We start from the raw sequence: 26,468 nt of genomic DNA, 5'->3' as shown, positions 1-26,468 counted from the left end.
AAATACATCCCCTAATTCCTTAGTCCAGGAAGAAGTCCTTAAAGGGGAGAGGGGCAGTTTTCAGGGTCTAGTCATAGGGATTAAAAATGAAATTTTGGTCTGAGAAGTACTTGGACTTATTTCTTCCAGAATATAGAGTGCATCCTTTGGGGGAACCTAGGTAAATTAAAGCTCCACCTCCCCCGTCGCTATTACATTCAAGAGGCAGTGTGGTGCAGTGGTGATGGGCTTCTGCATTGGCATCCAACAAACACGGAACAGCTTCTCAGCTGAAAGTTCAAAGTCTCTACTTCTTATATATAAAAATGAGAACATACTACTAGTGCTCAAACCTTACAGAGTTTTGAGTTAGTGTTTGACCTATTTTATTTATTATTGTAGTTTACAAGCTTACTGACCACAAAGCACATGCAAAATCTAGACATGAAGATCACCTCTGATTATGTCCACAGGGCTTAGCTTGATAAATGTTTGCTGAATGAATGACAGGGAGAGTGAATTGGAGGCTCTGACTTGATCCAGGCCAGGATCCACAGGTATAGACATGATCATTTCCACATTATCTCCTGAGGTCATATATAATGTGGGCAAAGGAGAGTTTGGAAGACGGCGCTGGTAACCAGCCCGGCTGCTCTCCACCCAGCCTGGTCACGATGGTGAAGCCAAAGCAGTACTCCACCCAGACCCTGGGTCTGGCCTGAGGGGGAGATGTGAGGGGACATAGAGGTAATAAAACAGTCTGTCTTCAAATTGCTTACAATCTAGTTGGACACACAGAGAGGCAAGTGGAGATTAGCTCACTAAATAGGTTGCCCCTCACCAAGTGTTCACCATACTTCTGTCAACACCCACCACACATTATTATGACTTGTCTTCTTTGCTTTCCAGTCAGGTACATCTGGGATGCACCCCTAGCACCACCTGAAGCACTGGGCAAGTCACCTCTCCTCATGGAGCCTTGGTGTCCCCATTTTTTATTTTTTATTTATTTAATTTTTTAAAAAGATTTTATTTATTTATTTGAGAAAGAAAGAGAGAAACAGCATGAGAGGGGAGAGGGTCAGAGGGAGAAGAAGGCTCCCTGCTGAGCCGGGAGCCCAATGTGGGACCCGATCCCAGGACTCCGGGATCATGACCTGAGCTGAAGGCAGTCGCTTAACCAACTGAGCCACCCAGGCGCCCGGTGTCCCCATTTTTTAAAAAAAGATTTTATTTTTAAGCAATCGCTACACCTGACATGGGGTTTGAACTTAACAACCCCAAGATCAAGAGTCCCATGCTCTATAGACTGAGCCAGCCAGGCGCCCCTTCAGTGTCCTCATTATAGAATGGGGATACAGTCATCATGGTCCCTGCCTCCAAGGGCTGGGTATGGACTCAACAAGATGATGCGCCCACGTCAAAGGCCCTCAGCTGCTGTAACCGCTCAATTCCGAGAGGGCAGGGATGCAGCTGTCTCCATCGCTGTGGGACCCCCAGCGTTTCGCCAACACTCAGAAGGTATTTGGGAAATAACCAGAGACTAGTGGGCTTGTGCGTCAGGATACACAGACCGAGGGCTGTGTGGTGGGAAATGTGACTGGAAAGGTCTTTGTGTGCCAGGCTGAGGAGTTTATCCTGGGGGCAGTGAAGAGCCACTGAGGGTTCCTAAGAAGGGCAGGAGCTGGGTGCTATTGTTTGTGGGACAGGCTGAGCTTAGGCTGACCTCACAGTGGGCTCCTTTCCACTGACATGACCCCCATCTCCCCTGCATTGGATAATTAACATCAGCACTTAAACATCTAGGCTTGCCCGATGAGGGACCGACATTTGGACTCACTCGAAGGCACTAAAGTTCCCCAAGGGACTGAAGTGGTTTGGCCCCTGGCACACCGTGGATGCTTATCCTGTAGATAATGGTTACATTTGGCATTAGGACCTCTGAACTATAGAAGTCCTCACACGCTGGGTGTGTGCAAAATAAACACCTCTGGCTTCATTGTGTACATGGTGACTTCAGAGAGCTCGAAGGACCTTCCTGGAAAATGACAGCTTCTACTTCCTAAACACGGACTATGTGCTAAATCACTACACATGCATAATGGCCCTGCTGTGGGACAGGTATATACTCTCCCCATGTCACAGGTGGGGAGCCAGAGGCTCAAAGGGTCGATGGGACTACTACAAGGGTGCAGTGCTGGTCAGGGGCAGGGCCAGGGCCAGGTCTGTCTGTCCTCAGAGCCTGTGCCTCCAAACATTGCTCTGAGGCTAGTTACAAATGGCTTTTATCAGGCAGAGGGAAAGGGAGCTTTCCCTGAGCTACCTGGAGAGGACTCAAGACCTGTGTGTCGGAGCGCCTGGGTGGCTCAGTTGGTTGAGCGGCTGCCTTCGGCTCAGGTCGTGATCCTGGGGTCCTGGGATTGAGCCCCGCATCGGGCTCCCTGCTCGGCGGGGAGCCTGCTTCTCCCTCTCCCTCTGCCTGCCTCTCTGCCCACTTGTTCTCTCTCTCTATCTCTCTGTCAAATAAATAAATAAAATCTTTAAAAAAAAAAAAAAAAGAAGACCTGTGTGTCCCGGAACAAGCTCCCCAAACTTGAGACCCCCGGTCTTCACCGTGAAGTGAGGTTGTTGTGGGGTTCTCTGCTCTGGGCTTAGCTTCCACTCTTTCAACTAATGAAGCAGCAAGCCCCTACTGTGTGCCAAGCACTATTCCCAACAGTGAGGGGAAAGAACAAGGTTCCCTGCCCTCCTGGGGCTGACACAGAACTCATAAATAAATGAACAAATAAGATAATTTCAGAGTGGTAAGTGCCAGAAAGAAAAGAAGGTGACATGGTGTGGTGTGGCAAGGGGGAGGGCACTTCTTCAAGTGGGTGGGCAGGACAGGCTTCTCCAAGGAGGTGCCATTTGAACACAAATGTGAATGACAAGTAGTTGACCATGTGATGACCTGGGGACAGAATGCTATTCCCAAAGATAGGAAGAAGGCCATCATAGTTTATTGAGATGAGGATGAAGTTTCTAGGTAGAAGTTGGCAGAGACTTATGGGCTTTGGTGAGAACTAAGGAAATGGTAGCTCTTGCCAGTAGAACTTTTTTCCAATCATGAGTTGGTGGCAAAAATGCCACCTTAAGATCTGGAGACCAGACTCCATTCCCAGCTAATCATGATGCCCAGTGCCCATCTCTCCAATGCTGTAAAGGCTCAGGGTTATTCAGGTACCAAGTGGCTGGAGCAGGTGAAGTCCCCAGCTGGGCAGAGAAGGCATTCTGTGAGCCTGACCTTTTCCCTCAAACCTGGCACTGTTGACTTTTACTGATACGGGGGTAGGGGTGCCTGGACTCTGGAAAGCTGTGGAAACATGACAGATCCAGAAAGGTGGCCCATACTGCAAAGATGGATTAGGTCTGGAAAGCTCACCCCAATCTCCTCCTCTTTCTGCAGAAAATCAAAGAGCTCAGGACAAGGGTTCCCTCTTGAAAAGGCCCTGGATCTAAGGTAGGCCTCCAGCCTCCCACCTCCGTCACTGGGAGCCCTGGGCTGGGATGTGGTCGGCACAAGGTAGGCTGAGGCCCTGGTGTGGCAGTGTGGGGCAGGTTTCAGACAACCCCTGGTTCTAGTCCCAGCTCTGCTCCTATTGCCTCATTAGTAAAATAGAAGTAATAACACATCTCTTTGGGTTGTTGGAGGCATCAGTGCAATAATGTGTGCATCTCAGTTGCTTAGGCACATAGTGCAGCTATAAAACTGTAGCCCTTATTATGGATAGGGAAACTGAGGCACAGGAAACCCACCCAGGAAGTCTTGTGGCATGTGTTCTAGTTACTTCAGGCAATTCTTTGCTTATCTCTAGGCCTTAGTTGTCCTATCCACACAATGGGGAGCTGACCCCCCAAAACTCTAAAGGCTCTGCCATCTTGAGAGTGTTTCTGGTTCTAAATCCCAAGACAGGGCTAGCCACTCTTGCAATGATACTTTCACCCCTTGCCCCTGACCCAAAGAATATGCCTGGGTGCCACTCCAAAATGAACCAGCAGCCTCACAGCTGCCTCCTCACCTGTGAACACAATAGGAATAATCGCTTTCTGCCCCTGGGGCCCTTCCTCAGAAGCCCTTCCAGAATCCTCATGGAACCTTAGAAGTGGGTGTTGGTTCTCTTCCCCTTTTCCTGATGATGAAATGGGCTGAAAAGGGGAACAAACTTGCCCTAAGTCCCTCTGCTGGAAAACAATGGAGGAATTGGGAATTTGAATCCCAGTCTGTCTGGCTTCAGACCAAAGGAAAGAGGACAAGTAGCTGAAGCTCAGGCTGGAGGGGATGTCTGTCCTTGGTGCTCAAAGGCCCAAAGCCGCCAGAGCCATGGGGAGCCCTGGGCAAAGGCCGAAGAAGCGGACACTTGGTCTGATGGCAGACTTTATTCAGACAGTGGAGACTCACCTGTCCCTTCTCAGGTCTTTGGGACTGGTATAGCCCTTCCTCCTGGAGGACACCCAGCCTGGCGCCCAGAAAACCCTCATTGGCAGGGATGGGTCCAGAACAGGAGTAGTGGACCTGAGACACCCCAGCACCAGGCTGGACGACTGATTCTCACTCACACCTGGTGCTCTTTGGGCGGCTCCTGGCTCTCCTGGGAGCTCCGCTGCCCTGCGTGCTCCCTCCTGGGGTGGTCCTCAAAGCCACTCAACAGTGGTTATGACAAATTACGACAAATGAAGTCCAAGGGTCAGTGTTGAAAGAAAAGGAACAAAGGTAATGGCCAAAGAATCCTCCGCCTCTAGGGGAGGTTGGGTGGTGGTGTGGGCAGCAGCTCAGGGCCTACGCCAGGCCCCTGACATGCACGGTGGGGGGGGTCTGTGATGCCCAGCTCCTCCCGTAGAGCCCTCAGGGGCTGCTCCCAGCGCCGCTCGTAGTACAAGTTGAGGACACACGGGGCTCTGCGCCCATTCTGAATTGCCCATGGGATCAGCTCTGAAACCAGCACTTGCAGGCTCCTGTGGGGCAGCAGAGGAAAAAAGACATAAGGTCCCCAGGGCTGGGCACACTATGTGCCCAGAAGTTGATGTACATTTTCTCAGTCCTCACAAATACCTTAAAAAGAAGGTAGTTATTATCCCCATTAGCAGATGAGGAAACAGAAACTCAGTGAGGTAAAATCTTGTGTCCAAAGCCATACATTTTGAATATGCCAAAGCCCAGATTTCAATCAAGGGCTACCTAACTCCAGGAACTAACACTGGATTTGCTGCCCCACCCCCTCAATTCCATGTTCTGACCCAACACTGAGGCCTGGCCCGGGAGACCCTAGAGTCCTGTGAAACATCCAGGCTTCACTCACTGCCCTGGAGACCCTGCGCCAGGCCAGTTGCACCCTCCTGCCCCATTCTTTCTACCCTGGCTTCCTGGAGAACCATTGGGGCTGCTCAGGAAGGCTGCATGCTTGTCCCATTTCCTGGATCCTGGTTCCTCTGAGCTCTCCCCAACCCCTCACCACTTGAGAACTTACTGGGCACTGAGTCGGATCGGTCCAAAGAGGGCACCCAGGATGCACATGGGCAGGCCGGTCTGGACAGCCTCAAACCACTTCACCACGATCTCCCCTGGGGGGCAGGGCGAGGAATGGGGTGGGAGGTGAGAAGGGCCCAGGAAGAGAGGCCATGGCGCTCCTGGCAGAACAGTGCAAAGCATCTGCTCCTCTTTGATCTCTGTAGGGTTGGCCATGCCCAGTCCTGGCCCATCTGGGCCTTAGAGCACTTGGCTTGGGGTGAAGGTGAGGGTCCAAGAAAGAGCAGGAGGTAAGGGCTGGGAAGGAAGCTTGGGGTCAGAGTGCAGAGGACTCCAAAAGCCAGGCTGAGAAGTCCAGGGTGGTTCCTACAGGCCTTAGGGAGTTGTGGAGGGTTTCAGAGCAGGGAGCCCCGATGCTTGGATGCTGCTACCTCAGCTTAGGAACCACAGAGCAGTGGGATGGAGAGGCGCTGCGTGGCACAGATGCTACCAAGATGTTCAGAAAGCAGAAAAGGAGGCACTGAGCTAGTGTGTGTCAGACCCGGGTGGACAGGCTGGCTGCAACACCCCACCCCACTCTGCCCATGCCCCCTCTCAAGGCAGCTGGGGGCTACCACTTACCCAGGATGTTGGTGGGCATCCCCAGCAGGGTGTGGAGCATATCGTGAACCTCCCGGTACCGCTGGATCACATAGGCTAGCTCCTCATCGTCCACGAATCGGGTGGGTGCTCGGGTATCTGGGGAGACCCTCTGACAACCATGAACCTCCCCTCGATCTCTTCCCAACTGTTCCCAATGCCAAACTGGCCAGCCTCTTCTTGACTGTCAACCACTCCCACCAAACTCATACCATGGACCACTTCCGTCCATACCTGCCAACAGGGGAGTCCTCGGGTAGAGAATGTGGTGGCACTGACCCCCCCATGGGCTACCCACACATAATGTCCAAGCCTGTTGGAATTTATGGCAAAGCAGCTCCTGGCGGTAGGGGGAAGCGATGTTTAAGGGGATAAGGTTTCAGTTTTACAAGATGGAAAAGCTCTGGAGGTTGGTTTCACAACAATGTGAATATATTTAACGCTACTGAACTGTCCACTTAGAGATGGTTAAGATGAGAGCGCTTTTTTTTTTCTTTCTTTAAAGTAAACTCTAGGGGTGCCTGGTTGGCTCAGTTGTTAAGCACCTGCCTTTGGCTCAAGTCATGATCCCAGCGTCCTGGGATTGGGCCCCGCATCAGGGTCCCTGCTCAGCAGGAAGCCTGCTTCTCCCTCTCCCACTCCCCGTGCTTGTGTTCCTTCTCTCACTCTCTCTGTCAAATAAATAAATTAAAAATCTTGAGAAAAAAAAAGAAATGTATAACTTATAAAAAATAAATAAATAAATAAACTCTACCCCCAACGTGGGGCTAGAACTCACAACCCTGAGATCAAGAGTCACACACTCTTCTGACTGAGCCAGCCAGGCACCCTGAGATGGCAACTCTTATGTTATCTTACCTTCAGTTACACCATGTTATGTTTTTTTAACTACAAGAGAAATAAAATGGAGAGAAAAAGGAAAAAAGAAGTTTCCAGGGCCCCGGATACTTTCTTTTTTAAAGATTTAATTTGGCGGGGGGGGCACCTGGCTGGCTCAGTCAGTTGAGCGTCTGCCTTCAGCTCAGGTCATGATCCTGGGGCCCTGGGATGGAGCCCCGCATGGGGTCCCTGCTCAGTGGGGAGTCTGCTTCTCCCTCACCCAAATAAATAAAATTTATTTATATATTTGAGAGAGAGAGACAGACAGAGATGGTACATGCACACATAGGGGAGGGAGGAAGAATCCCAAGCAGACTCCGGGCTGAGTGCGGAGCCCAACGCAGGGCTCGATCCCAGGACCCTGAGATCACGACCTGAGCCAAAACCAAGAGTCAACACTTAATTGACTGTGCCACCCAGGCATCCCTAATTTTTTAAAGTAATCTCTACACCCAACGTGGGGCTCGAACTCATAATCCCAAGATCAAGAGTCGCATGCTCCACCCACTGAGCCAGCCAGGTGCCCGGGCCCCGATCCTTCACATGAGCTGCTCCCAGCCTAGGGTGCTCTCCCCCACCACCCGCAGCTTCACCTTGACAATTCCTACCTGTCCTGACTCGCCGTAAGTGTCCCCGCTGCAGGGAGGCTGTCCGTGACCTTCAGACTGCTAAGGTCCACATTACGGTCTCTTGCACCATCCCGTACCTTGTATTGTGATGTGCATTGTATGTGCCCCTGTTCTAGACCTGGACTTTTCAGTATGGCAGCCACTCACCCCATGTGGCCACTGAGCCTGGAAATGGGACAGTTCCAACCTAGCTGCAGTGGCATAAAATGCACACTGGGTTTCAAAGACTTGGTGTGAAGAGAACAATGTGAAATCTTAGTAATTTAGAACGATCGATTACATGTTGAGATGATAGTATTTTCAGTACACTGGGTTAAATAAAATAGGCTATTAAAGTTAATTCCACCTGTCTCTTTTTGCTTTTACTAAAGTGTCTAACAGCAGACTGGACGTGACCTATCGGCTTGGGTTCGCTTTCTGTGAATGGTGCCGTAGTGGTCTTTCAGCTGCACATGGCTGCTGGCTGCTTTGTTCACTGTTCTATCTCCAGGGACTTTTCTGACCCCAGGAAGGGATGAACTGTCCCTCTCTGATCCACCCATCGCCTCTCTGAGTCCTCAGCAGCACCCATGCAGAATGGGAGCAGCCTAGTGTTCCTGTTCCCAAAGCATGGTCTCAGCCTGTCCAGAGGCCAAAGGATCTGACGTCTTCATTTCTTTGGGGCTGCTGGCTCAGTGCCTTGGTCTGTGTCTGTGATCTCCCTGGGTCCCGGTTCCTAATTTCTTCTCGAGGGAGTTCTACATGCTGTGCAAAGCTGAGGGTGATCAGAGTGATAGCAATTATATTTATTGAGTACCTACTACGTGCCAGCACTGTATGAAGTCCTTTACATATATCATCATTAGGCATCCTTATGACCATCTGGTGGTAGATACTTTAGGAGCCTCAGATAAAGATAAGAAAAATGAGGTTCAGAGAAGTTAAGTAACTTGCCCAATATCATGCAGCTAATCAAGTGGCTGAATCAGGATTTGAAACAAAGTCTACTGGATTCCAAAGCCAGTACCTTAATATCCATTAATTATAAGCCATGTAAGTGCCCTGGAAGATAAACATTAGGTCCCTTGCCCTCAGATAAGGAATATGAGGCTCAGAGAAGTCAAATGATTTGTCCAGGGCCATAAAGCTGGGAAGAGAGGTAGAATTCTAATTCAGGCTACTCTTAACTCCAGAGCCCAGGCCCATAATCTTAATGCCACAAGATGACCATACCCCCTACCAATGACAGCCTCAGGGAAGGTGGCCTCACCTTGAACTTTGATCTCAATCTCTGCTGGGACAAAGGTTGTTCCTTCACATTCTGTGGGCTGCTGGTTTCAGTGCCCTACAAGTGTCCCAGTCTCTATGGCTATTATCACAACTAGGGCTGAGACTGGGCAGGCTGCCCAGGGAGGTCCTGGCAGTCCCATCCCCTCCACAGCAACAAGATGAAAGGCTCTGGGGACTTCAGAAGAAGGCGGCCACCCTGGTGGGTTTCCCATTGATGAAGTAACTTGCTTCCTGGTAACATCTGAGGAGATGGTGGAAAATGGGGCAGGATCAAGTGTCAGGAGAGTATGGGGAGCAGTTTATTTTCTCAGGAACAAATAATCCTCGGGAGCAGTAGCTTCTCAACTGTCCACCGGGGGATATTTGCAATGTCTGCAGAGATTTAGGGCTGTCATAACTTAGTGGGAGTGCTGCTAGCATCTATGTGGAGAGGCCAGGGGTGCTGCTGACCACACTGGAAAGCACCGGGCAGCCCCTACCAACAGAGAATCATCTGTTCCTGGGGCGCCTGGGTGGCTCCGCCGCTTAAGCATCTGCCTTCAGCTCAGGTCATGATCTCAGGGTCCTGGGATCGAGCCCCGTGTCAGGCTCCCTGCTCAGCAGGGAGTCTGCTTCTCCTTCTCCCTCCTCCCAACTGATGCTCTCTTTTTCTCTCTCAAATAAATTATAAATGAATGAATGAATGAATGAATGAATGAATAAATGATCTGGCCCAAAAAGTCAATAGTGCTGGGGGCTAAGAAGCCTAGTTCTAGAGCAACCTGCAGTGGGCTGGAGAACCACTTGACAGAGGTGCTTTGGTGAGATGTGTGTATACGGGGATGGAAGGGCTGGGACAGGGAAGGTGGCCCAGCTGTGTCCTAAGGTCCTTTTATCAATCACGTCATGTTACTATCCTACTTGAAACCCTCAGTATCTTCTATTGCTCCTATTACAAAATACAGACTTCTTGGGCGCCTGGGTGGCTCAGTTGGTTAAGCGACTGCCTTCGGCTCAGGTCATGATCCTGGAGTCCCGGGATCGAGTCCCACATCAGGCTCCCTGCTCAGCAGGGAGTCTGCTTCTCCCTCTGACCCTCCTCCCTCTCATGCTCTCTGTCTCTCATTGTCTCTCTCGCAAATAAATAAAATCTTAAAAAAAAAAAATTAAAAAAACAAACAAACAAACAAAACAAAATACAGACTTCTTCCCATGGCTGGCAGGGTCTGGGCTAGCTCTCCTCCCAGCCACCGGCTGTCTGTCCTCCACTCACTTTTCCTTTTCTTTTTTCCTTTTTTCAGTTTTCCTTTTCTTTTTTGTTTTTTTTTAAGATTTTATTTATTTATGAATGAGAGAGAGAGAGAAAGCGCACACGTAAGCGAGAGAGTAAGAACAGGGGGAGCGGCAGAGCGAGAAGCAGACTCTCAGCTGAGCAAGGAGCCCGATGTGGGGCTCGATCCCAGGCCCCTGAGTTCATGACCTGAGCTGAAGGCAGATGCTTAACCCACTGAGCCACCCAGGTGCCCCATTTTCCTTTTCTTAAACACACAGGGCCTTGCACTTGCCAGAACCCCTGTTCCTCCTCATCTCTCCTTAGGGCTGGCTCCTCCTCTTCCGAGTCTCCTCAGAGGGGCCTCCTGTGACCTCCCTATGGGAAGTGGCCACCTCTGACCCCGCCTCCTCGTCCTCTCTCAGGATGTTGTTCTCGCAGCACCATCTGCTAGAATGGAAGCTCCACAAAAGCAGGCTCTTTGCTGGTTTCATTCACTGTATCTCAATTACCGAGAACAGTGCTGTACATTCCAAGGAGTCAATAAATATTTGACCTGAATTTTTATATGAAGTTTTTTCTTTTATTACTTGATTTCCTCCCCAAACCAGAATATTAGCGCCACAAGAGCAGGACTTTGTCTGGTTCACCATTCTATCCCCAGCACCTGGAACAATGGGTGACAATTGGCAGATCCTGAACACATGAATGAGTTCCTCAGCAGCTGGGACTCTCCCCACCAGCTCCTGTCCTCCCTGCCTGGGGCAGAGAGTGCCACAAGTGCCACAACTTGTCATACCCTGGGGAAAACACTGACTCTAGAACACGAGGACATAATACAGCAGTTAAGAGCATGATCTGGGGACACCTGGCTGGCTTAGTCGGTGGAGTATGCTATTTTTGATCTCGGGTTTGTGAGTTCAAGCCCCACATTGGGTATAGAGACAGACTTAAAAATAAAATCTTAAAAAAAAAAAAAAAGGCATGATGTGAGTATGAATACTGCCTCCATTCATACTGGGTATATGAAATCATCAAGTTGCTTAAGTGCTCTGAGCCTCATTTCTTCATCTATTAAAGGGGATAATAATAGGACATACTCGGCAGGGAGGGTCAAGCATGAACCGTCCTGTTGGGAGGGTTCAGCAAGATCAGGTATGAGCCTGGCAGCTGACACCCAGTAAGCGGCTACTGGATACTGGCCAGTATTATTGCTTGGAGTTCCTGACCCATTTGCCTGTCCCATAGAACGTGACAAAGCCTTGGCACAAGAGACAAAAAACACACCCGCCCATGGTGGCCAATCAGGACTCCTCCTGCCTCAGGACATCACTCCCATGCCCTTCTCTGCCTTTCCTAGTGATTGCCAAATGCACAGAAGCTGGAAACTCACATTTACATGCAAGAAACGGAGATACTCTTGGCCAAGGGAGCCCTCAGGCAGACTACGGAGCTTGTCCAAGTCAAGGGTAGACAGAGATATCCGGGGACGCTCCCTGCAAGGCAGAAAGAAGGACTTAGGTACTGGGAGGGCAGCAGCAAAGGCAGGTGCGAGGCCAGCTAGAGCAAAGGTTTGGGAAGTGAAGGCGCAGAGCAATGATGGGGCCCACAAATCCTATTGTAGGACCTGCTTCTGGCCAGGACAGTGGCAGGGACTGAGGAGACTACCGCAAGCCAAGGTCATGGTTCCTGCCTGCAGTGGCATAATCTAGGGAGCAAGCCTCAGGTGGGATCAGGGTACCCACAAAGGACACTGCAGGGGGTGGGGGTTATAGCTAGCCTGTTATGGGAGCTTAGGGAAGGCAGAGGGCCCTGTGGGGGGATCTGGGCTGAGGCCACCACATTGCACTACCCACGGGTCATCATAGTGTGTGTGTGAATGGCACCCATGGAGTTGGGCAGTGCCCAGCATGCGCAGCCCTCCATGGCCTGGGCATCAAGAAGAGCTCCCTAGAGGAACACAATGTGACTCCAGAGAGGTCAGGATCCCCAGAGAATGTCTCCAATCCCCCAGGCACAGCTGGGACCTACTGCAGGATCTCAGCACCCTCTGGATCATTCCTCATCTGGTCCCTGAGGACCTTCAGGGCACCATGTCCTGTGGTCTCCCCTAGAACTGCGACCATGTCTGAAAGGAAAGAAATGGGGACAAATGGAAGATATAATCTTAGGTAAGTTACTGGACCCCATCTGAGCCTGTCTCCTACATGATAAACCAAAATCCTATCTACCTCTTAGTTACGAGGATTCATGTTAAACATTTAGCAAATCACCTGGCACACAGTAAGGGTTCAATATATGTACCTATAGTCATTATCATTGTATTTATCCAACGGGCTGAGGTGGCTCTGGTTAGCACAGTGCTCTAAAGAGTTTATAAGTCACTTTTACACCCATTATTACAACAGATTATCATGCCTCCATTGATTACAGGCTTTGAATCAGAGTGCTAGGTTTGGGTTCAGGTGCAATCACTGTCTAATGAACTTGTGCAAAATGCTTTACATTTCCAAGCCTCAGGGCACTAATTTATGAAATGTGGAGAACACCTTTCTTACAGGGTTAAGGTGAAAAATCAAGAACGTCATGCATATAAAACATTTAGTGCAGTGAGCAACCAGCATTAGGGCTCAGTGAGCAGTTAGCACTGCCATTTCAATTGGTAGGAGTAATAATCCTTTCCAGACTTAGAATCCTGAGAATGAGAAAAGTACTGTAGAACCCTAAGATGTTCCAGTCATACAACCATGAGCATCTGCTATGTGCCAGGCACAATCTAAAACATGCTGATACAATGCAACAGGGCAGTCGGGGTATCTGACCTCATAAACTTTAATTTTTATTGGGATGTTATAATTTAATGTATGTTATAACAAACTTCGTAAATCATCTGTTTAGTACGCAGGTTCTCAATGTGGCTGGATGACAGAATCTTCCGGTAGGTAGTTTATTTAAAAATGCTGGCCCTTCCTCCCCTCCCCAGGCTCGGGCTGATTCGGACTGAGCTCAGGGTGGGCCCTAGACATCTGCATTTTTGTGAACCTTGCGCGTGATGATGGGATGCAGCCAGATTTGGAAAGCCCGACCTAGTCTATTCTCGTTACCCCTAGAGGACGGGGTAGAGAGAGAGGTGGGCACCTGCCCAGGTTCCCCAGGCAAGGGTGCGCGCCGACCCCCCGCTGCCCTCCCGGGAGCGCCGGCGACCTTACCGTGGCGGTACGGGTTATAGAGAGACATTCCGGCCGAGCCGGCGGCCAGCAGCGCCTTCTGCAGCGGGGAAGTGGGGATGTGCCCCGGGTAGAGCAGGCCGTTGGCGCCGTGGCGCACGCCTCGGAGCGGCACATCTACTGGGCAAAAAAAAAAAAAAGGCCGCGGTCAGACGAGCCTGGCGCCCCAGGCCTCCCTCCCGCCTCTGCCACTTGCCTGCAGCCGGCCCCCGGAGGCCGCCGACTCGGCGGAGAGGGCGCAGGGCCGAGCGCAGCAGCGTCCCCATGGCAGCGGGCACCAGCCGGCTTTGAAGGAGGCACGGACAGGAGAGGGCCCTATCGCTAGGTAAGAGAAGGAAACCCAGGCGACCTGTCCACCACTTACTCCCCCCGAAGCAAAACTCTCCCCATTTCCCCTCACTCCCAGAAAGGCTCCCCAGTGATCCCTGCTCGGGGTTCAGCGCCGGGCACTACTGCCCTCTCCTCCGTGCGTTTTCCCCGAGGCCAATAAAGACGTGAACCTCTTCCGGCTGCGAAACGTGGCGGCACCCAGGGTCCGGACCACATTTGGGAGTGGGACCGGCCGGCACTTCCGTTCAGGTGCAGCTATTTCAGCAGCCGGCGCCGCTGGCTTCGGGCATGGGGTCCCGGGGCCTGGCGCGGCTGCACGGGCTCTTCGCGGTCTACAAGCCCCCGGGGCTAAAATGGAAGCACGTGCGGGACACCGTGGAGCTGCAGCTTCTGAAGGGTGAGCGCTTCCCGCTCTGGTTCTCCGGGAGTCCATCTCCGCTTCTGATCCTCCCGGCAAAATAAAGTCATGTGACCCAGTCCTCTGGACAGAGCGCTTTCCTAATCATGTAATCTGTGTACTCCATTACTCCTCACTTTCCCCTGCGTTCAGATGTCGTAAGTAATAGAGTCAATTTGAACCCAAGCCTGTTTCTTAACTGCTGCTATTCGCTACATCGTGGGCTTTCTCTTCTACATCTCCACACCTCCCTGTCCCACCTCCCCCAGGTGTTCGGACAGAATTGATCTGATGTCTTTTACCTTTGTGTAACCAGGTGTCAATGCTGGGAAGGCTCCTGCCCCTGAACAGCGTGTTCGTTTTTTGCTGGGCCCCGTGGGAGACGGCGAAGAGAAGGAGCTTACTCTCACCGCCAACAGTGTGCCCACCCTCACCAACCATCCGCTGGGTAAGGCACATTCAGGCTGGGGCCTGGGTGTCACTTCCCAGGCAGTTTCTGCCCAGAGTCAGTGTCCCAGTCAGTGCTCAGACTCTTGTTCCAGATCCTTGAAGGGCCACAGCAGGGATGAAGTATTTGACCGGGAATTGGCAAATTTTCCTGGAAAGGGCCAGATAGCAAATATTTTAGGCTTTGCAGGCCCAGTTCTGCCATAGTAGGGCAAAGAACCTGTAGGCAATATGGAATGCAGTGAGCCTGGCTGTGTTCCAATAAAACGTTATTTATGGAAAGTGACATTTGAGTTTCATATAATTTTCCTATGTCACAAAATATTATTTTCTTGATTTGGGGGGGATCATTGAAAAATGAAAAAAAAAAAATTAACTCATGGGCCATTAAAAAAAAACAGGCTTGAGAATTTGGCCTGTGGACTGTAGCTTGCTGACCCCTTTTAACTATTCTGGGACTCCAAATGGGAATTGAGACCCTCAGGTAGAAGTCCTAAGGTGGGAGTTTGGGGCTCTTGGGAAGGAGTGACTTTTTTAGTCAACAAAGCTGCCCAAGAATGGAACTAGTTATAATGAGCTCCCTGTTACTAGACAAGATTAGAAAGACTGAGGGGCTTGACCAGAAACCACTAAAATCCCTTTGGCAGTGATATTTAGTGACTCTACAGTGTAGCAGTAACAAGTATGATGTACCGAGGATCTTTTCTGTACTAGATACCGTGTTAAGCTTTTACCAAGTACCATTTTATTAAATCTTCACCACAACCCTGTGAGGTGGATCCTGTTCTCATTTCACAAATGAGGAAACCGAGGCTCAGTGTTGGCATTAAGTAACATAGGCTGGATTCAGTAGGCGCTTAACCATCCCGTATCCTTCCCCCAGATACCTCTTGTTCTGTAGAAGTGTATATGCTTCTGGCTCATTCCTGCATGCAGTCTTTTTTTTTTAATAGCGTTATTGAGATATAATTGATACACAAAAACCCACATTTTAAAAATGTTTTTATTTTAATTTTTTTTTAAGATTTTACTTATTTATTTGAGAGAGAGTGCAAGAAGGGGAAGGGACAGAGGGAGAGGGAGAAGAGTCCCTGCTGAGCAAGGAGCCCAGTGAGGGACTCGATCCCAGGACCCTGGGACCATGACCTGAGCCGAAGGCAGACACTTAACCAACTGAGCCACCCAGGCGTCCCTCACTAGTTATTTCCTGAGCACCTAGTGAGTTCTGGGCTCTAGGGTTAGAACTTGGGACCCAGGCCCTGCCTTCAGGAACTTACCACCTCCATTTTCTTACTGGGGTGGACAGGACTCTCTGCCGCAGCTGAGTAGGAAAGTTGAGTCCCAGTGTTCTGCCCAGTCCCCTCAAATCCTCTCACCAGGGGAATGGTGATAGGTAGAGTAACAAGCCCTTTTTCTGGGCTCAGGGACCCGAGGAAATGGTTCGAGGCCCCAGATTCCACATGGGGAAGTCTGAGAGTCCAACCTGATCCTGGTTTGGGCTCCATGAGGCTACATCCTAGGAATGAGGCCATGATGCAGGCTGAAGTCATCCTGGAGGCTGGATTCATTGAGCAGAGGGACATCGTTTGTTTCTTTCTAGTCTGCGGACCAGCATTCACCAGCTTGAAGGTTGGCATGGGACACCGGCTGGATGCTCAAGCATCTGGGGTGCTTGGTAGGTGATGTGGTGAGCCCAGGGGTGCAGTGATACAGTCTCGGGAAAAGACCAGGGAGCTACCATGAACCCCGCCCACTTCCAGCCTGACCGCCATTTCCCACCGCTGCCCTCCTCCCCTGCTTCCTGCCCCAAGTCTGGTCAGCTGGTGGAAGGGGGGATGGCACAATTGCCCACTTTTATCAAGTGATTCCTGCATTCGACATGCGGTATGAAGTCCTTCGTGCACATGTTTTCATGACAACAACGTTATTAGGTAGATAGTTTATGATTTTATGGAGAAAAGAAGGCTCCAGGAGCTTAGGTGACTTGGTCTGGGTCATGTGGCTAGTGAATGCCCCTGGTCCAGGGAGCACAAACTGTCATCACTTGTGTGGGTTAGCCAAGCGTGTGACTCTGGCCCCACCGGCCAGGGTCTGAATGTCGCTGGAGCTGGACACACAAAGCCCTGAGTCATGAGCCATCTGTGTCCCCAGGGTCAGGTGGTGGCCACATCCTCCATGCGTGGTAGTCACAGTCCCCTTGTCTCACTTCCTGGGGCACAGGCAGGCAGACATGATGTCATGCTCCCTCTCCCTGTCCTCCCTCTCCAGGAGTGAATGGAGGGTCATTCTCTCCTCCAGCCAGAGGGAGAAACAGCCAGGAAAAGGCAGGCAGTGGCCACAATGCCCCTTTATTGGGCCCTTCCTTTGTGCTCACTTCTTCCTGTGTATTGCCTCAGTCTTCACAACACCCACAGGGATCAGACAGGATCTTGTATCCCCATTTTACAGATGGGGAGCTTGAGGCCCAAGGATGCTACCGGACATGCTTAGAGCCATCCCAGATTTGAGGGCAGGTCTGTGTGACTAGGCCCCTGGTCCCTTTCTTTGGAGTGCATCAGAACCCCCTGGGGCACTTACTAAGGATCCGAGGCCCCTCCATGAGTCAGAGTCAGTACAAGTGGGTGGGCCTCGAAACCTACATTTTCATATCTACCCAGGGGAGCTCATTTGCTCCCTGTAGAAGAAGCTGTCCTTGCCCTCTTGCTGGCTTTAGCAGCATCGGAGATGGAAGGATTCTCGTGGTAGTTGTGGGGGTTGGAGGTCTCAGGGAAACGAGAAGGGGGAGCCAGGTGTGAGATCAGCCTGGGTGTCTTCCAGTGCTCGGCGTGGGACATGGATGCAGGCTCCTCACCAGCATGTACAATGCTCACCTCACCAAGGTATGGGGACACTGGGGACAGCTTGTTTAGCCCATTTCCCTGGGGCTCACTGGCAGGAATCTGAAGCTGAGAGCACTGCATGGGGGAACACCCAGGCCATCAGCCAGCGTTGTTTCATGGCCGTGTACTGGGGGAGACTGTAAGGATAGCATGGTAATGACCGCTGGCCTTATTGCATGCCAGCCGCTCTTTGCTGAGCACTGCACGTGGACTCCCTTGTGGATGCCTCACACCCTCCCCGCAAAGTGGTATCTGCTGTTAACCCACCTTACAGATGAAACCACTGAGGCACAGAGGGGGATGTCATTTGCCCAGGGTCGTGCAACCTGTAAGGAACGGAACTGCGATTTGAACCTGGATCTGTCTGACCCCAGAGCCTGATCATGACAGCACTCCATTCCCCCCACCCCTCCCCACCCCACCAAGACTGAGAGGTGGATGTCACCGTCCAGGCATCAGGGAGCTTGCATCTGGGCTGGGGCCGTGGAATCCGGCACCATGAGAGGGGACAGAGGTGCTGCGTTAGAGAGCCTCCATTTTTAGTGGTTAAGAGCACAGATCTGGAGCCAAACCAGCTTCTGCCCCTCTGCCCGCTGTGGGCCCCCGGGTGGATTACTTAACATCCGTGTTCCTCCATTTCCGCGTCTGTAAGATGGGGGAGATAATAGTACCTCCTCCACAGGGTTACTCTGAAGATAGTAACTACCTGCACCATACTTAACACAGTCACTGGCACATGGTAAATGCTCAGTAAATTATTATTGCTGTTGTCGTCATCCCTTCCTTATGGCAGAGGCCGTTAACTGCACAGATCATATTTGGAGGCTGGGGAGAAGCCGACAGGGTGCACTGGGAGGGGCCTGGCATGATAAGTTGTCAGGTCTGGCTGGAGAGGAGGGACGTGGAGGCACAGGGTGGTCACCATCCTTTGCGGGCGGGTGCTTGCTGTCATAGGGAAGTCTGGTGCCCTTCCCTGGGGGGACGGTGGGGTGGCTGGGTGGGGGCTGAGTGCCTCGCTCCCTGAGGGGAGCCTGTCTAGCAGGTTGGGGGTGGGAGCTGCCGGACGTGCCTCCCTCCTCAGTGCTGAGGGCGAGCAGGGAATCTGACCCCATCTTCCCCTCCCTACCTCTGCAGGATTATACAGTACGTGGCCTCCTGGGCAAAGCAACAGATGACTTCTGTGAGGATGGGCGGCTGGTGGAGAAGTCAACATATGGTGAGAGCCCGCAGGCGCCCAGGGCCGTGGGAGGAGAGTGGCTATGGCTGCCTTTGCATTTGCTCTCCCTTGATTCCTCACCCCCACGCAGGCCTTGCAGCCCTCGGCGACTGCAACACACTGAGTTTGGGCTGGCTGTTGGAGGCCTTTGGGCACATCATTCTGTCTTGCAGGTATAATTGCCCGGTGCCTCCCCACCTGGCGTAAATGTCACCTCCCCAGGGAAGCTCCACTAACCCCCAGATGAACTAGATGGACTCTTAGAACAGTAATCAACTAATGGTTGTGATTTTTTTTAAGTTTGAGAGAGAGAGAGAGAGCGAGAGCGAGCGTGGGGCGGGGGTTGGCAGAGGCAGAGAGGGAGAGAGAATCTCCAACAGACTCTATGTACCGAGTGTGGAGCCCGACACAGGACTCAGTCCCAAGACCCCGAGACCATGACCCGAGCCGAAATCAAGAATTGGATGCTCAACCGACTGAGCCACCCAGGCGCCCCATGATTAGTGATTATTTAATATCTGTCTTCCCACCACACTGTCACCATGGAAGCAGGGACCATGTCATTCCACTCCTGTGGTTACACACAGCATGGAGCCTGGGACATGGGAGGGGCTTGTTGGTTGGGTGGATGGATGGAGAAGTAGGTGGGGGGGTGGATAGATGGTTGGATGGCTCATTCTTCACTTCTTACCCTCCCTATGTTCTAACACTTTCCATAGGATCTATTACATTTTCTTATTTGACAGATGTTTTTGGGCACCAGCCATGTGCCAGGGTCTTGATGAACCAGATGGGGCCCCCAGTCTCAGTGAACCCAGTCTAGCAGGGAGAGCAAGCACACACCTCTGCATCTTCTAGACAGGATTCAGAACGTGGCAAAGTAACACTATATAATCTGTATATGTGGGTGTATCAGCATACACAACATGTCCAAAGACAGTTACCAATTTGACACTCTAGTAGGGAAGAAGCCCGAATTTGGAGAAGGGGAGGTGCTGTTAATGCTGATCTAAATTTCTTTTTTTCTTTTTTTAAGATTTTATTTATTTATTCATGAGAGACAGAGAGAGAGAGAGAGAGAGAAGTAGAGGGAGAAGCAGGCTCCCCGCTGAGCAGGGAGCCCGATGCGGGACTTGATCCCAGGACCCTGGGATCATGACCTGAGCCGAAGGCAGACGCTTAACCATCTGAGCCACCCAGGCACCCATGGGGCAGAGGGAGATCTTAAGCAGACTCCACGCTGAGTGTGGAGCCCAGCGCAGGGCTTGATTTTACGACCCTGAGATCATGACCTCAGCAGAAATCAAGAGTTGGGTGCTTAAACCATGAGCCACCCAGGTGCCCCCTGATCTAAATTTCTTAAAGAAGAGGGGTGCCTACTTAAGATCCTCTCCCTCTGTCCGTTCTCCTTGCGGGCACAAGTGTGCATGTGCTCTCTCTCAAATAAATCTTTAAAAAAATAAATTTCTTAAAGAAGATTCATATGTCAATTATATAACTAAAAAATAATGTTAAAACCAAAGCAAATTAAAGACTTTTTATTTTTTTTTAATTTATCTGAGAGAGAGCACAAGCAGGGGGAGCTGCAGGCAGATGGAGAAGTAGGCTCCCCACTGAGCAGGGAGCCCAATGTGGGACTCGATCCCAGGACCCTGGGACCATGACCTGAGCTGAAGGCAGACACTTCACCAACAGAGCCACCCAGGCATCCCAAACCAAAACAAATTAAATGCTCGGAAAGAGACCCAGGACGCAGGAAAAAGAAGTGACATGCTCCAGGAGGGCTTCCTGGAGGAGGCTGCATTTGAGCTGGGCTGTAAATGAGGAGGGAGGAGGCAGTGGTAGGTACATTTCAGATAAGACAACGGCATGAAGAAAGCCAGAGAGGGGATAAGAGGCCTAGGTTAGGGCGCCTGGGTGGCTCAGTTGGTTGAGCGACTGCCTTCGGCTCAGGTCATGATCCTGGAGTCCCAGGATCGAGTCCCACATCGGGCTCCCTGCTCAGCAGGGAGTCTGCTTCTCCCTCTGACCCTCCCCCCTCTCATGTGCTCTCTCTCTCTCTCTCTCATTCTCTCTCTCAAATAAATAAATAAAATCTTTAAAAAAAAAAAAAGAGGCCTAGGCTAGGCCCTTCCAAGCTGGCAGGCCTTTGGTCACCACACCTGTGCCCAGAACTCTGGCCTTTGGAGCCAGAAGTTGGCACTTGCCCAGCTGGGCCCCAGGATCAGCCTCTTAGCAGTTTGTGAGCATCCCTGGGCTTAGCAGCTGCCTGCCCTAGTCACTCAATGGTACCAGCAGGCAGAGCCACTCCCTCTTGCCATCTGTGTCTGCATTCAGACAGATGGCCCTCTCCCTCCCAGGGTCCCTGGCATAAAAGAACCCAGATTGGGGCTCAGGGGGCTTGGCTTAGAATATTGGATAAGTCGGGGCGCCTGGGTGGCTCAGATGGTTAAGTGTCTGCCTTCAGCTCAGGTCATGATCCCAGGGTCCTGGGATCGAGTCCCGCATCGGGCTCCCCGCTCCGCGGGAAGCCTGCTTCTCCCTCTCCCACTCCCTCTGCTTGTTTTCTCTCTTTCGCTGTGTCTCTCTCTGTCAAATAAATAAATAAAATCTTTAAAAAAAAAAAAAAAAAAGAATATTGGATAAGTCATATTACGGCTTGGAGCCTCATTTCCAAAAGAAACTGTTCTTAACTTGGAGTCTGTGAGCCCCTTAAAAATGTCCTCACAATGCTGAGTTCAGGCATAACTTTCTGAGAAGAGGTTCCTGGGCTTATAGAGTCTCAAAGGACTCATAACCCCTAAATGGGAGCCCCGGGTGCTCTGGGACCCCTCCAGTTTCCAAGGATGGGGCTGGTTTGAGGGAAGGGAGTTTGCCAGTTTGTTGTTGCCTGTCCTCAGCAGGCACTCGTGTGCTGACCATCCCCTGGCTTTTCTAGACCATGTGACCAGAGAGAAGCTGGACCGCATCCTGGCCCTGATCCAAGGTTCCCATCAGAAGGCCCTGGTGATGTAAGTGGGGCCCAATCCACACTTTGCTGAAAGGGGCCCTTGAGGAGGTGCTGGAAGAGTAAGAAGTACCCACTGGGCTCCCTGTAGGCTCCGCCCACCCTGGGGCAGGTTCCGTGGACCTTCTTTTTAGAGCCCAAAAGCAGACATGAACCAGCCCTTCCTTCCATAGCACGCAGAAGTGTTTCTTTGTGCCAGGCCAGCCCCTGGGGAGACCAAGGGGGAACAAGAGACCCCAGCTAGCCTCAGGGAGAGTATATGATTTAGTGGAGAGGGAAGCCAGGAACGCACATCATATGACCTAGAAGCAAGGGGCGGGAGCAGGCAGCATGTGCTTGACCGGAAGCTAGGGAGACTGCAGAGGAGGGCAGAGCCTGCATTTAGGGATTGGAGGAGACAGAAAAAGGCAGCTGGAGGGGCAGGGAAGCTGGAAAGCGAAAGAAGAGCTTTAGGAAAGCTCTTCATGAGTGGGGCAGGGCCAGGGGTAAACAGTGGGCCCAGCTCCCCATCCCACGCCAGCCCCGTTTTGATCCCCAGGTACTCCAACCTGGACTTGCAGACCCAGGAGGCCTATGATATGGCTGTGAGAGGCTTGATTCGTCCCATGGGCAAGTCCCCGATGCTGGTAACGGGCATCCGATGCATCTTCTTTGCGCCTCCGGAATTCCTCATAGGTACGTTGCCCCAGGAAGTTGGAGCAATGAGATGGGGCTCCTGGGTTTGGGGAGTCATTGTGAAATGCCCTTGTAGACCCCAGCACACGCCCGCCCTGATCTCTGCTGGCTAAGGCGCCAGGGGCCAGCTTCCTTCTCAGCCCCCGACTGGACTTGGCCCATCCACACAGCACTCAGATCAAATCCTGTCCTATATGCTGCCAAGTTACACTTTGAAACCAGACCTTAGCGAGAAGTTAATACTTAGTGGTTCATTTCCAGTGCCTCGCAGTGTTTCAGGTTGCAGTGGGCCATCAGACAGCACCCTCATCTCCCCAGTCCCACCCAGCTTGGCCCCTCCCTCCTTTCTTCTCTCTTCGTCTTACTAACAAGGGCTCCTTGAATGCTGACCAGGACTCTCCCAATGATAAGTACCTTATGTACATTATCTCTTAAGATTCTTCACACCCACCCATTTTACAGATGAGCCTTAAGTCTTACACCAGAGTAGCCTTCTGGAAGTTAACCTGCCCACAAAACTCCTGGGGGTCTTCAAAAAAAGCAAACTCCGATTCTGCAGGTCTGGGTGGAGCCCAAGATTCTGCACATCTAATCAACTTTCAGGGCTGGCCCAATAGCAAAGCCCTGGAGAGCTAAGGTCTTTTGCTAAGGTTATCACACAGCCAAGAGGTATCGGGGTGTGGATTTAGATGCACAGATACCAGAGGCCATGCTCCCAGCCTTCAGACCCGTTGTGTGCCCCTGGCAGAGGTACAGTGCATGCATGAGACACAGAAGCAGCTGAGAAGGCTGGTGCATGAGATCGGCCTGGAGCTGAAGACCACCGCTGTCTGTTCCCAAGTGCGGCGTACGCGGGATGGCTTTTTCACCCTAGACGATGCCCTTCTGAGGACCCAATGGGATTTACACAGCATCCAGGATGCCATCCAGGCCGCAGCTCCCCGGGTGGCAGCAGAGCTGGAGAAGAACTTGAGGCCGGGCTGGGCACCCAGCAGCTTCCCGGTCCAGGCCAGCCGTGGGACTCCAGGGGGCCAAGCTCTGCCTCGGGGCTGGAGAGCTGTGCAGGGCATTGAAAGGCCAGGGGCTGGCGGGACAGTGGATGGATAAGATAAGAATTGTTCTGAGCTGGAACTGATAACTGTGCAGAATGCAAGAGTAAGGGAAGAACATGTGACATAAAACTGAAACTGTAAGAAAGAAAATCAACAGACTTGACCCAATGGAAAAGGAGAAACTTCTATATGGAGGAAAAGATGATAAACAAATGATAAGACAGATAAAAATACTTGTAATATGTTTAAGAATGAATATCCAGGGGCACCTGGATGGCTCAGTCAGTTAAGCTTAGGTCATGATCTCAGGGTTCTGGGATTGAGCCCCATATCGGGGCTTCCTGCTCAGCGGGGAGACTGTGTCTCCCTCTCACTCTGCCCCTCCCCCCCGCTTGTGCGCATGTGCCCGTGCTCGCTCTCGCTCGCTCTCTTTCAAGTAAATAAAAATCTAAAAAAATATATATCCATAATATATAAAGAGTTCTTACAAAACAATAAGAAAAAGGGCACTTGGGTGACTCATTCGGTTAAGTGTCTGCGCTCAGCTTAGGTCATGATCCCAGGGTCCTGCACCCCTGATGAAGTCCCGCGTCAGGCTCCCTGATCAGCGGGGAGCCTGCTTCTCCCTCTGCCTCTGCTTCTCCCCCTGCTTGTGCTGTCTCTTTTTCAAATAAATAAATAAAATCTTCAAAAAAATTAACAATAAGAAAAAGATAAGAAAATTGGGCAAATGACATGAATTGTGTATTTATATATATAAAAAGAAATCCATATGGCCCATAAACCAGAAATGATGCTCAACCTCTCTAATAATGAGAGACATACAGATGAAAATGATAACGACTTTTCCTTGCCTTTCCAAACAATAAAAAGAGAATATCCAATATTGGTGATGATGTGAGAAAATGGGCAGTCTGTGCTATTGGTAGGAAGGTGCAACTTCGTAACCTTTTAGGAGTAACTTGGTAGTATGTGTCAAAATTAAAAATACTCCTGCTCTGTGACTCAGCAGTTACAGTTTCAGGAATCTTGTCTTCTGGCATAAGTTGCAGACAGTTTTAGGTACTTAGATGGTCATAGCTACAATGTAATAGTAATAAATAGGAAATGCCATTACCATCCATCAGTAAGGGACTGGTTAAATAAATATGGGGCATACAGTGTCAAAAGGCTCTATTCTAGGGGAGCCTGGCTGGCTCAGTCTGTAGGGCAGGCAATGCTTGATCTTGGGGTTGTGAGTTGGAGACCCATGTTGGGTGTAGAGACTTCTTTAAAAGGCTCTATTCTAATACCCTCAGGAAAATGATCAACAACCAATTTTTGGGGGTGCCTGGGTGGCTCAGTGGGTTAAGCGTCTGCCTTCGGCTCAGGTTATGATCCCAGGGTCCTGGGATTGAGTCCTGCCCTGGGCTCCTTGCTCAGCAGAAAGTCTGCTTCTCCCTCGGCCTCTCCTCCCCCTCGTGGCGTGTGCATGCGTGGGCGAGCCCTCTCTCTCTCAATCTCTCTTGCAAAAATAAAATCTTAAAACTTTTTTTAGCCATTTTTTCCTGCCAATTTGATTTTCCTAGGCTTTGGACACTTTGATCCCATGTGGATGGGGTGTTTTTTTGTTTTATTTTGTTTGTTTGTTTGTTTGGGCCTGGCTCTCTTTTAACCTCTATCCATGTGGCTATTTTCCCACTCGGAACATTTTGGCTAAAAGGAGCAAGTTGGCCTCTGGCTAAGGTTCCAGTCTGCGCCCCGAGGGGAAGCTGGGCATGTCTCTTCCGCCCCCACCCCCCCACCCCCGGCACCCTGGGAGAGGAGGCCCCAGCCAGCAGGGCTCCTTCACCTTCACGTGGGGGCGGCGTGCAGCTCAGAGTGGTGCTGATCAGGTGTGGTTCTGCCGGCTTCTGGCTGTGGGGCCTCAGGAGTGCAGCGCCCTCATACGTTAACCTGGGAATGATGATTTTGCCTACCTGGTGGGATTGTAGCAATGAAATCATGGTGAGGTGCTTGCCTCGGTGCCTTGCATGACCTGCGCTCTGTGTAAGCCAACCGCTTGCTGTGGCTCCTTTCTTCTGAACAGGGACCTATAAGCGTTGTCACAGAGTCAGAGGCCTTCTGTCCCTCACCTCCTGATTATCTGGCATAAAGATCAGCTGGGAACTTGACAAACACACCTCAGCCAGGTGATCAAGGTCAACAGCCCCAGGGATGAGTCGTGTTGCCGGTATGTCCTCTTGCTATAATATAATGAAAATGGCCCTTTACCTCCGTGGTCTTCCTCCCAATAACCCAGGGCCCCAGTCTTGTAAGGAGAACACGGGGCAGCTTCTGGTAGTGCGGCATCCTACACAGGGCCTGACCAGTCCTTCTTGGGGCTATCGTGGTCATCGAAAGCAGTGAAGTCTGAGAAACCACCATAGCCAAGAGGAGCCTACGGAGACATGAAGACTAGATGTACTGTGGGGGGACCCCTGGGTGGCTCAGTCAGTTAAGCATCTGCCTTTGGCTCAGTCATGATCCCAGGGTCCTGAGATCTTAACCAACTGAGCCACCCAGGCATCCCTGGAAATCTGCATTTTAGCAAGTGTCTAAGGATTCTGATACCAGAGCTGTAAAAACAGGGCCCCGCAGGAGCCAGCTAGGCATGGTCATTCCCTTCTGGTCTTCAGGAACCACATGGACGGCTATTTGAGGGCCATTTGAGAAGAGATTAGCCGACAGCCATGAATGACAGGGTATGGTGAGCTCATTTACCGGGGCGCACTAACAGAGTACCATGAACCAAGGGGCTGCAACAGTGGAAAGCTATTATCTCGCCACAGGCTAAGCACAGAAGGCTGGGGGTCCAAGAGCAGGGTGTCGGCAGGGTCAGCTCTCTCTGAGGGATGTGAGGAAGACGCTGTGCCAAGCTTCTCTCCTGGCTTCTGGTAGTTTGCTGGCAATCTTTGGTGCTCGTTGGCTTGTAGAAGCGTGGCTCACATCTCTGCCTTCACGTTCATGTGGCCTTCTTCCTATGCGCATGGCTGTGTCCAAATTTCCCCTTCCACAAGGATGCTGGTCAGATGAGGTACCCGCTGTAGTCAGTATGACCTCTTAACTAATT

At 51.2% G+C, this 26,468-nt stretch overlaps 2 protein-coding genes across 3 annotated transcripts; one reads left to right on the top strand and one right to left on the bottom strand.

The window, feature by feature from the left end:
• Nucleotides 1-4,380: 4,380 nt before the first annotated feature.
• COQ4 (coenzyme Q4) lies at nucleotides 4,381-14,007 on the bottom strand. Of its 2 annotated transcripts, none has more exons than XM_036117823.2 (7): nucleotides 13,875-14,007; nucleotides 13,357-13,491; nucleotides 12,179-12,275; nucleotides 11,541-11,643; nucleotides 6,104-6,233; nucleotides 5,484-5,577; nucleotides 4,381-4,971 (listed from the first exon to the last, which is right to left on the bottom strand). In XM_036117823.2, exons 1-7 carry the CDS (start codon nucleotides 13,918-13,920, stop codon nucleotides 4,755-4,757), a joined length of 822 nt encoding a protein of 273 aa, XP_035973716.1. In that variant the 5' UTR covers nucleotides 13,921-14,007; the 3' UTR covers nucleotides 4,381-4,754. The 2 variants fall into 2 exon arrangements, with proteins under 2 accessions (XP_035973716.1, XP_035973705.1); XM_036117812.2 differs by lacking the exon at nucleotides 13,875-14,007 and adding an exon at nucleotides 13,571-13,863.
• Nucleotides 13,971-24,908, top strand: TRUB2 (TruB pseudouridine synthase family member 2). The gene is given in 9 exon segments (XM_036117799.2): nucleotides 13,971-14,101; nucleotides 14,418-14,549; nucleotides 16,149-16,223; nucleotides 17,366-17,427; nucleotides 18,562-18,643; nucleotides 21,582-21,654; nucleotides 22,189-22,325; nucleotides 23,074-23,304; nucleotides 23,307-24,908. Coding segments are annotated over 9 exon segments (993 nt in total). The 5' UTR covers nucleotides 13,971-13,992; the 3' UTR covers nucleotides 23,399-24,908.
• The last annotated feature ends 1,560 nt before the right edge of the window (nucleotides 24,909-26,468 follow it).

The sequence above is a fragment of the Halichoerus grypus genome, chromosome 14, assembly GCF_964656455.1.
Source record: "Halichoerus grypus chromosome 14, mHalGry1.hap1.1, whole genome shotgun sequence".
Lineage (NCBI taxonomy): Eukaryota > Metazoa > Chordata > Mammalia > Carnivora > Phocidae > Halichoerus > Halichoerus grypus.
The sequence above is the reverse complement of the archived record's forward strand: the minus strand, read 5'-3'. Positions and strand labels throughout refer to the sequence as shown.

Bases quoted from the DNA above. Each gene is read 5' to 3' on its own strand.
- COQ4 (XM_036117812.2), bottom strand. From the start codon at position 13,640: ATGGGGACGCTGCTGCGCTCGGCCCTGCGCCCTCTCCGCCGAGTCGGC. The intron at 13,492-13,570 runs GCAAGTGGCAGA...TTTGCCCAGTAG, and splicing joins CCTCCGGGGGCCGGCTGCAG to ATGTGCCGCTCCGAGGCGTG. The intron at 4,972-5,483 runs GTAAGTTCTCAA...GCTGCCCCACAG, and splicing joins CCGATCCGACTCAGTGCCCA to GAGCCTGCAAGTGCTGGTTT.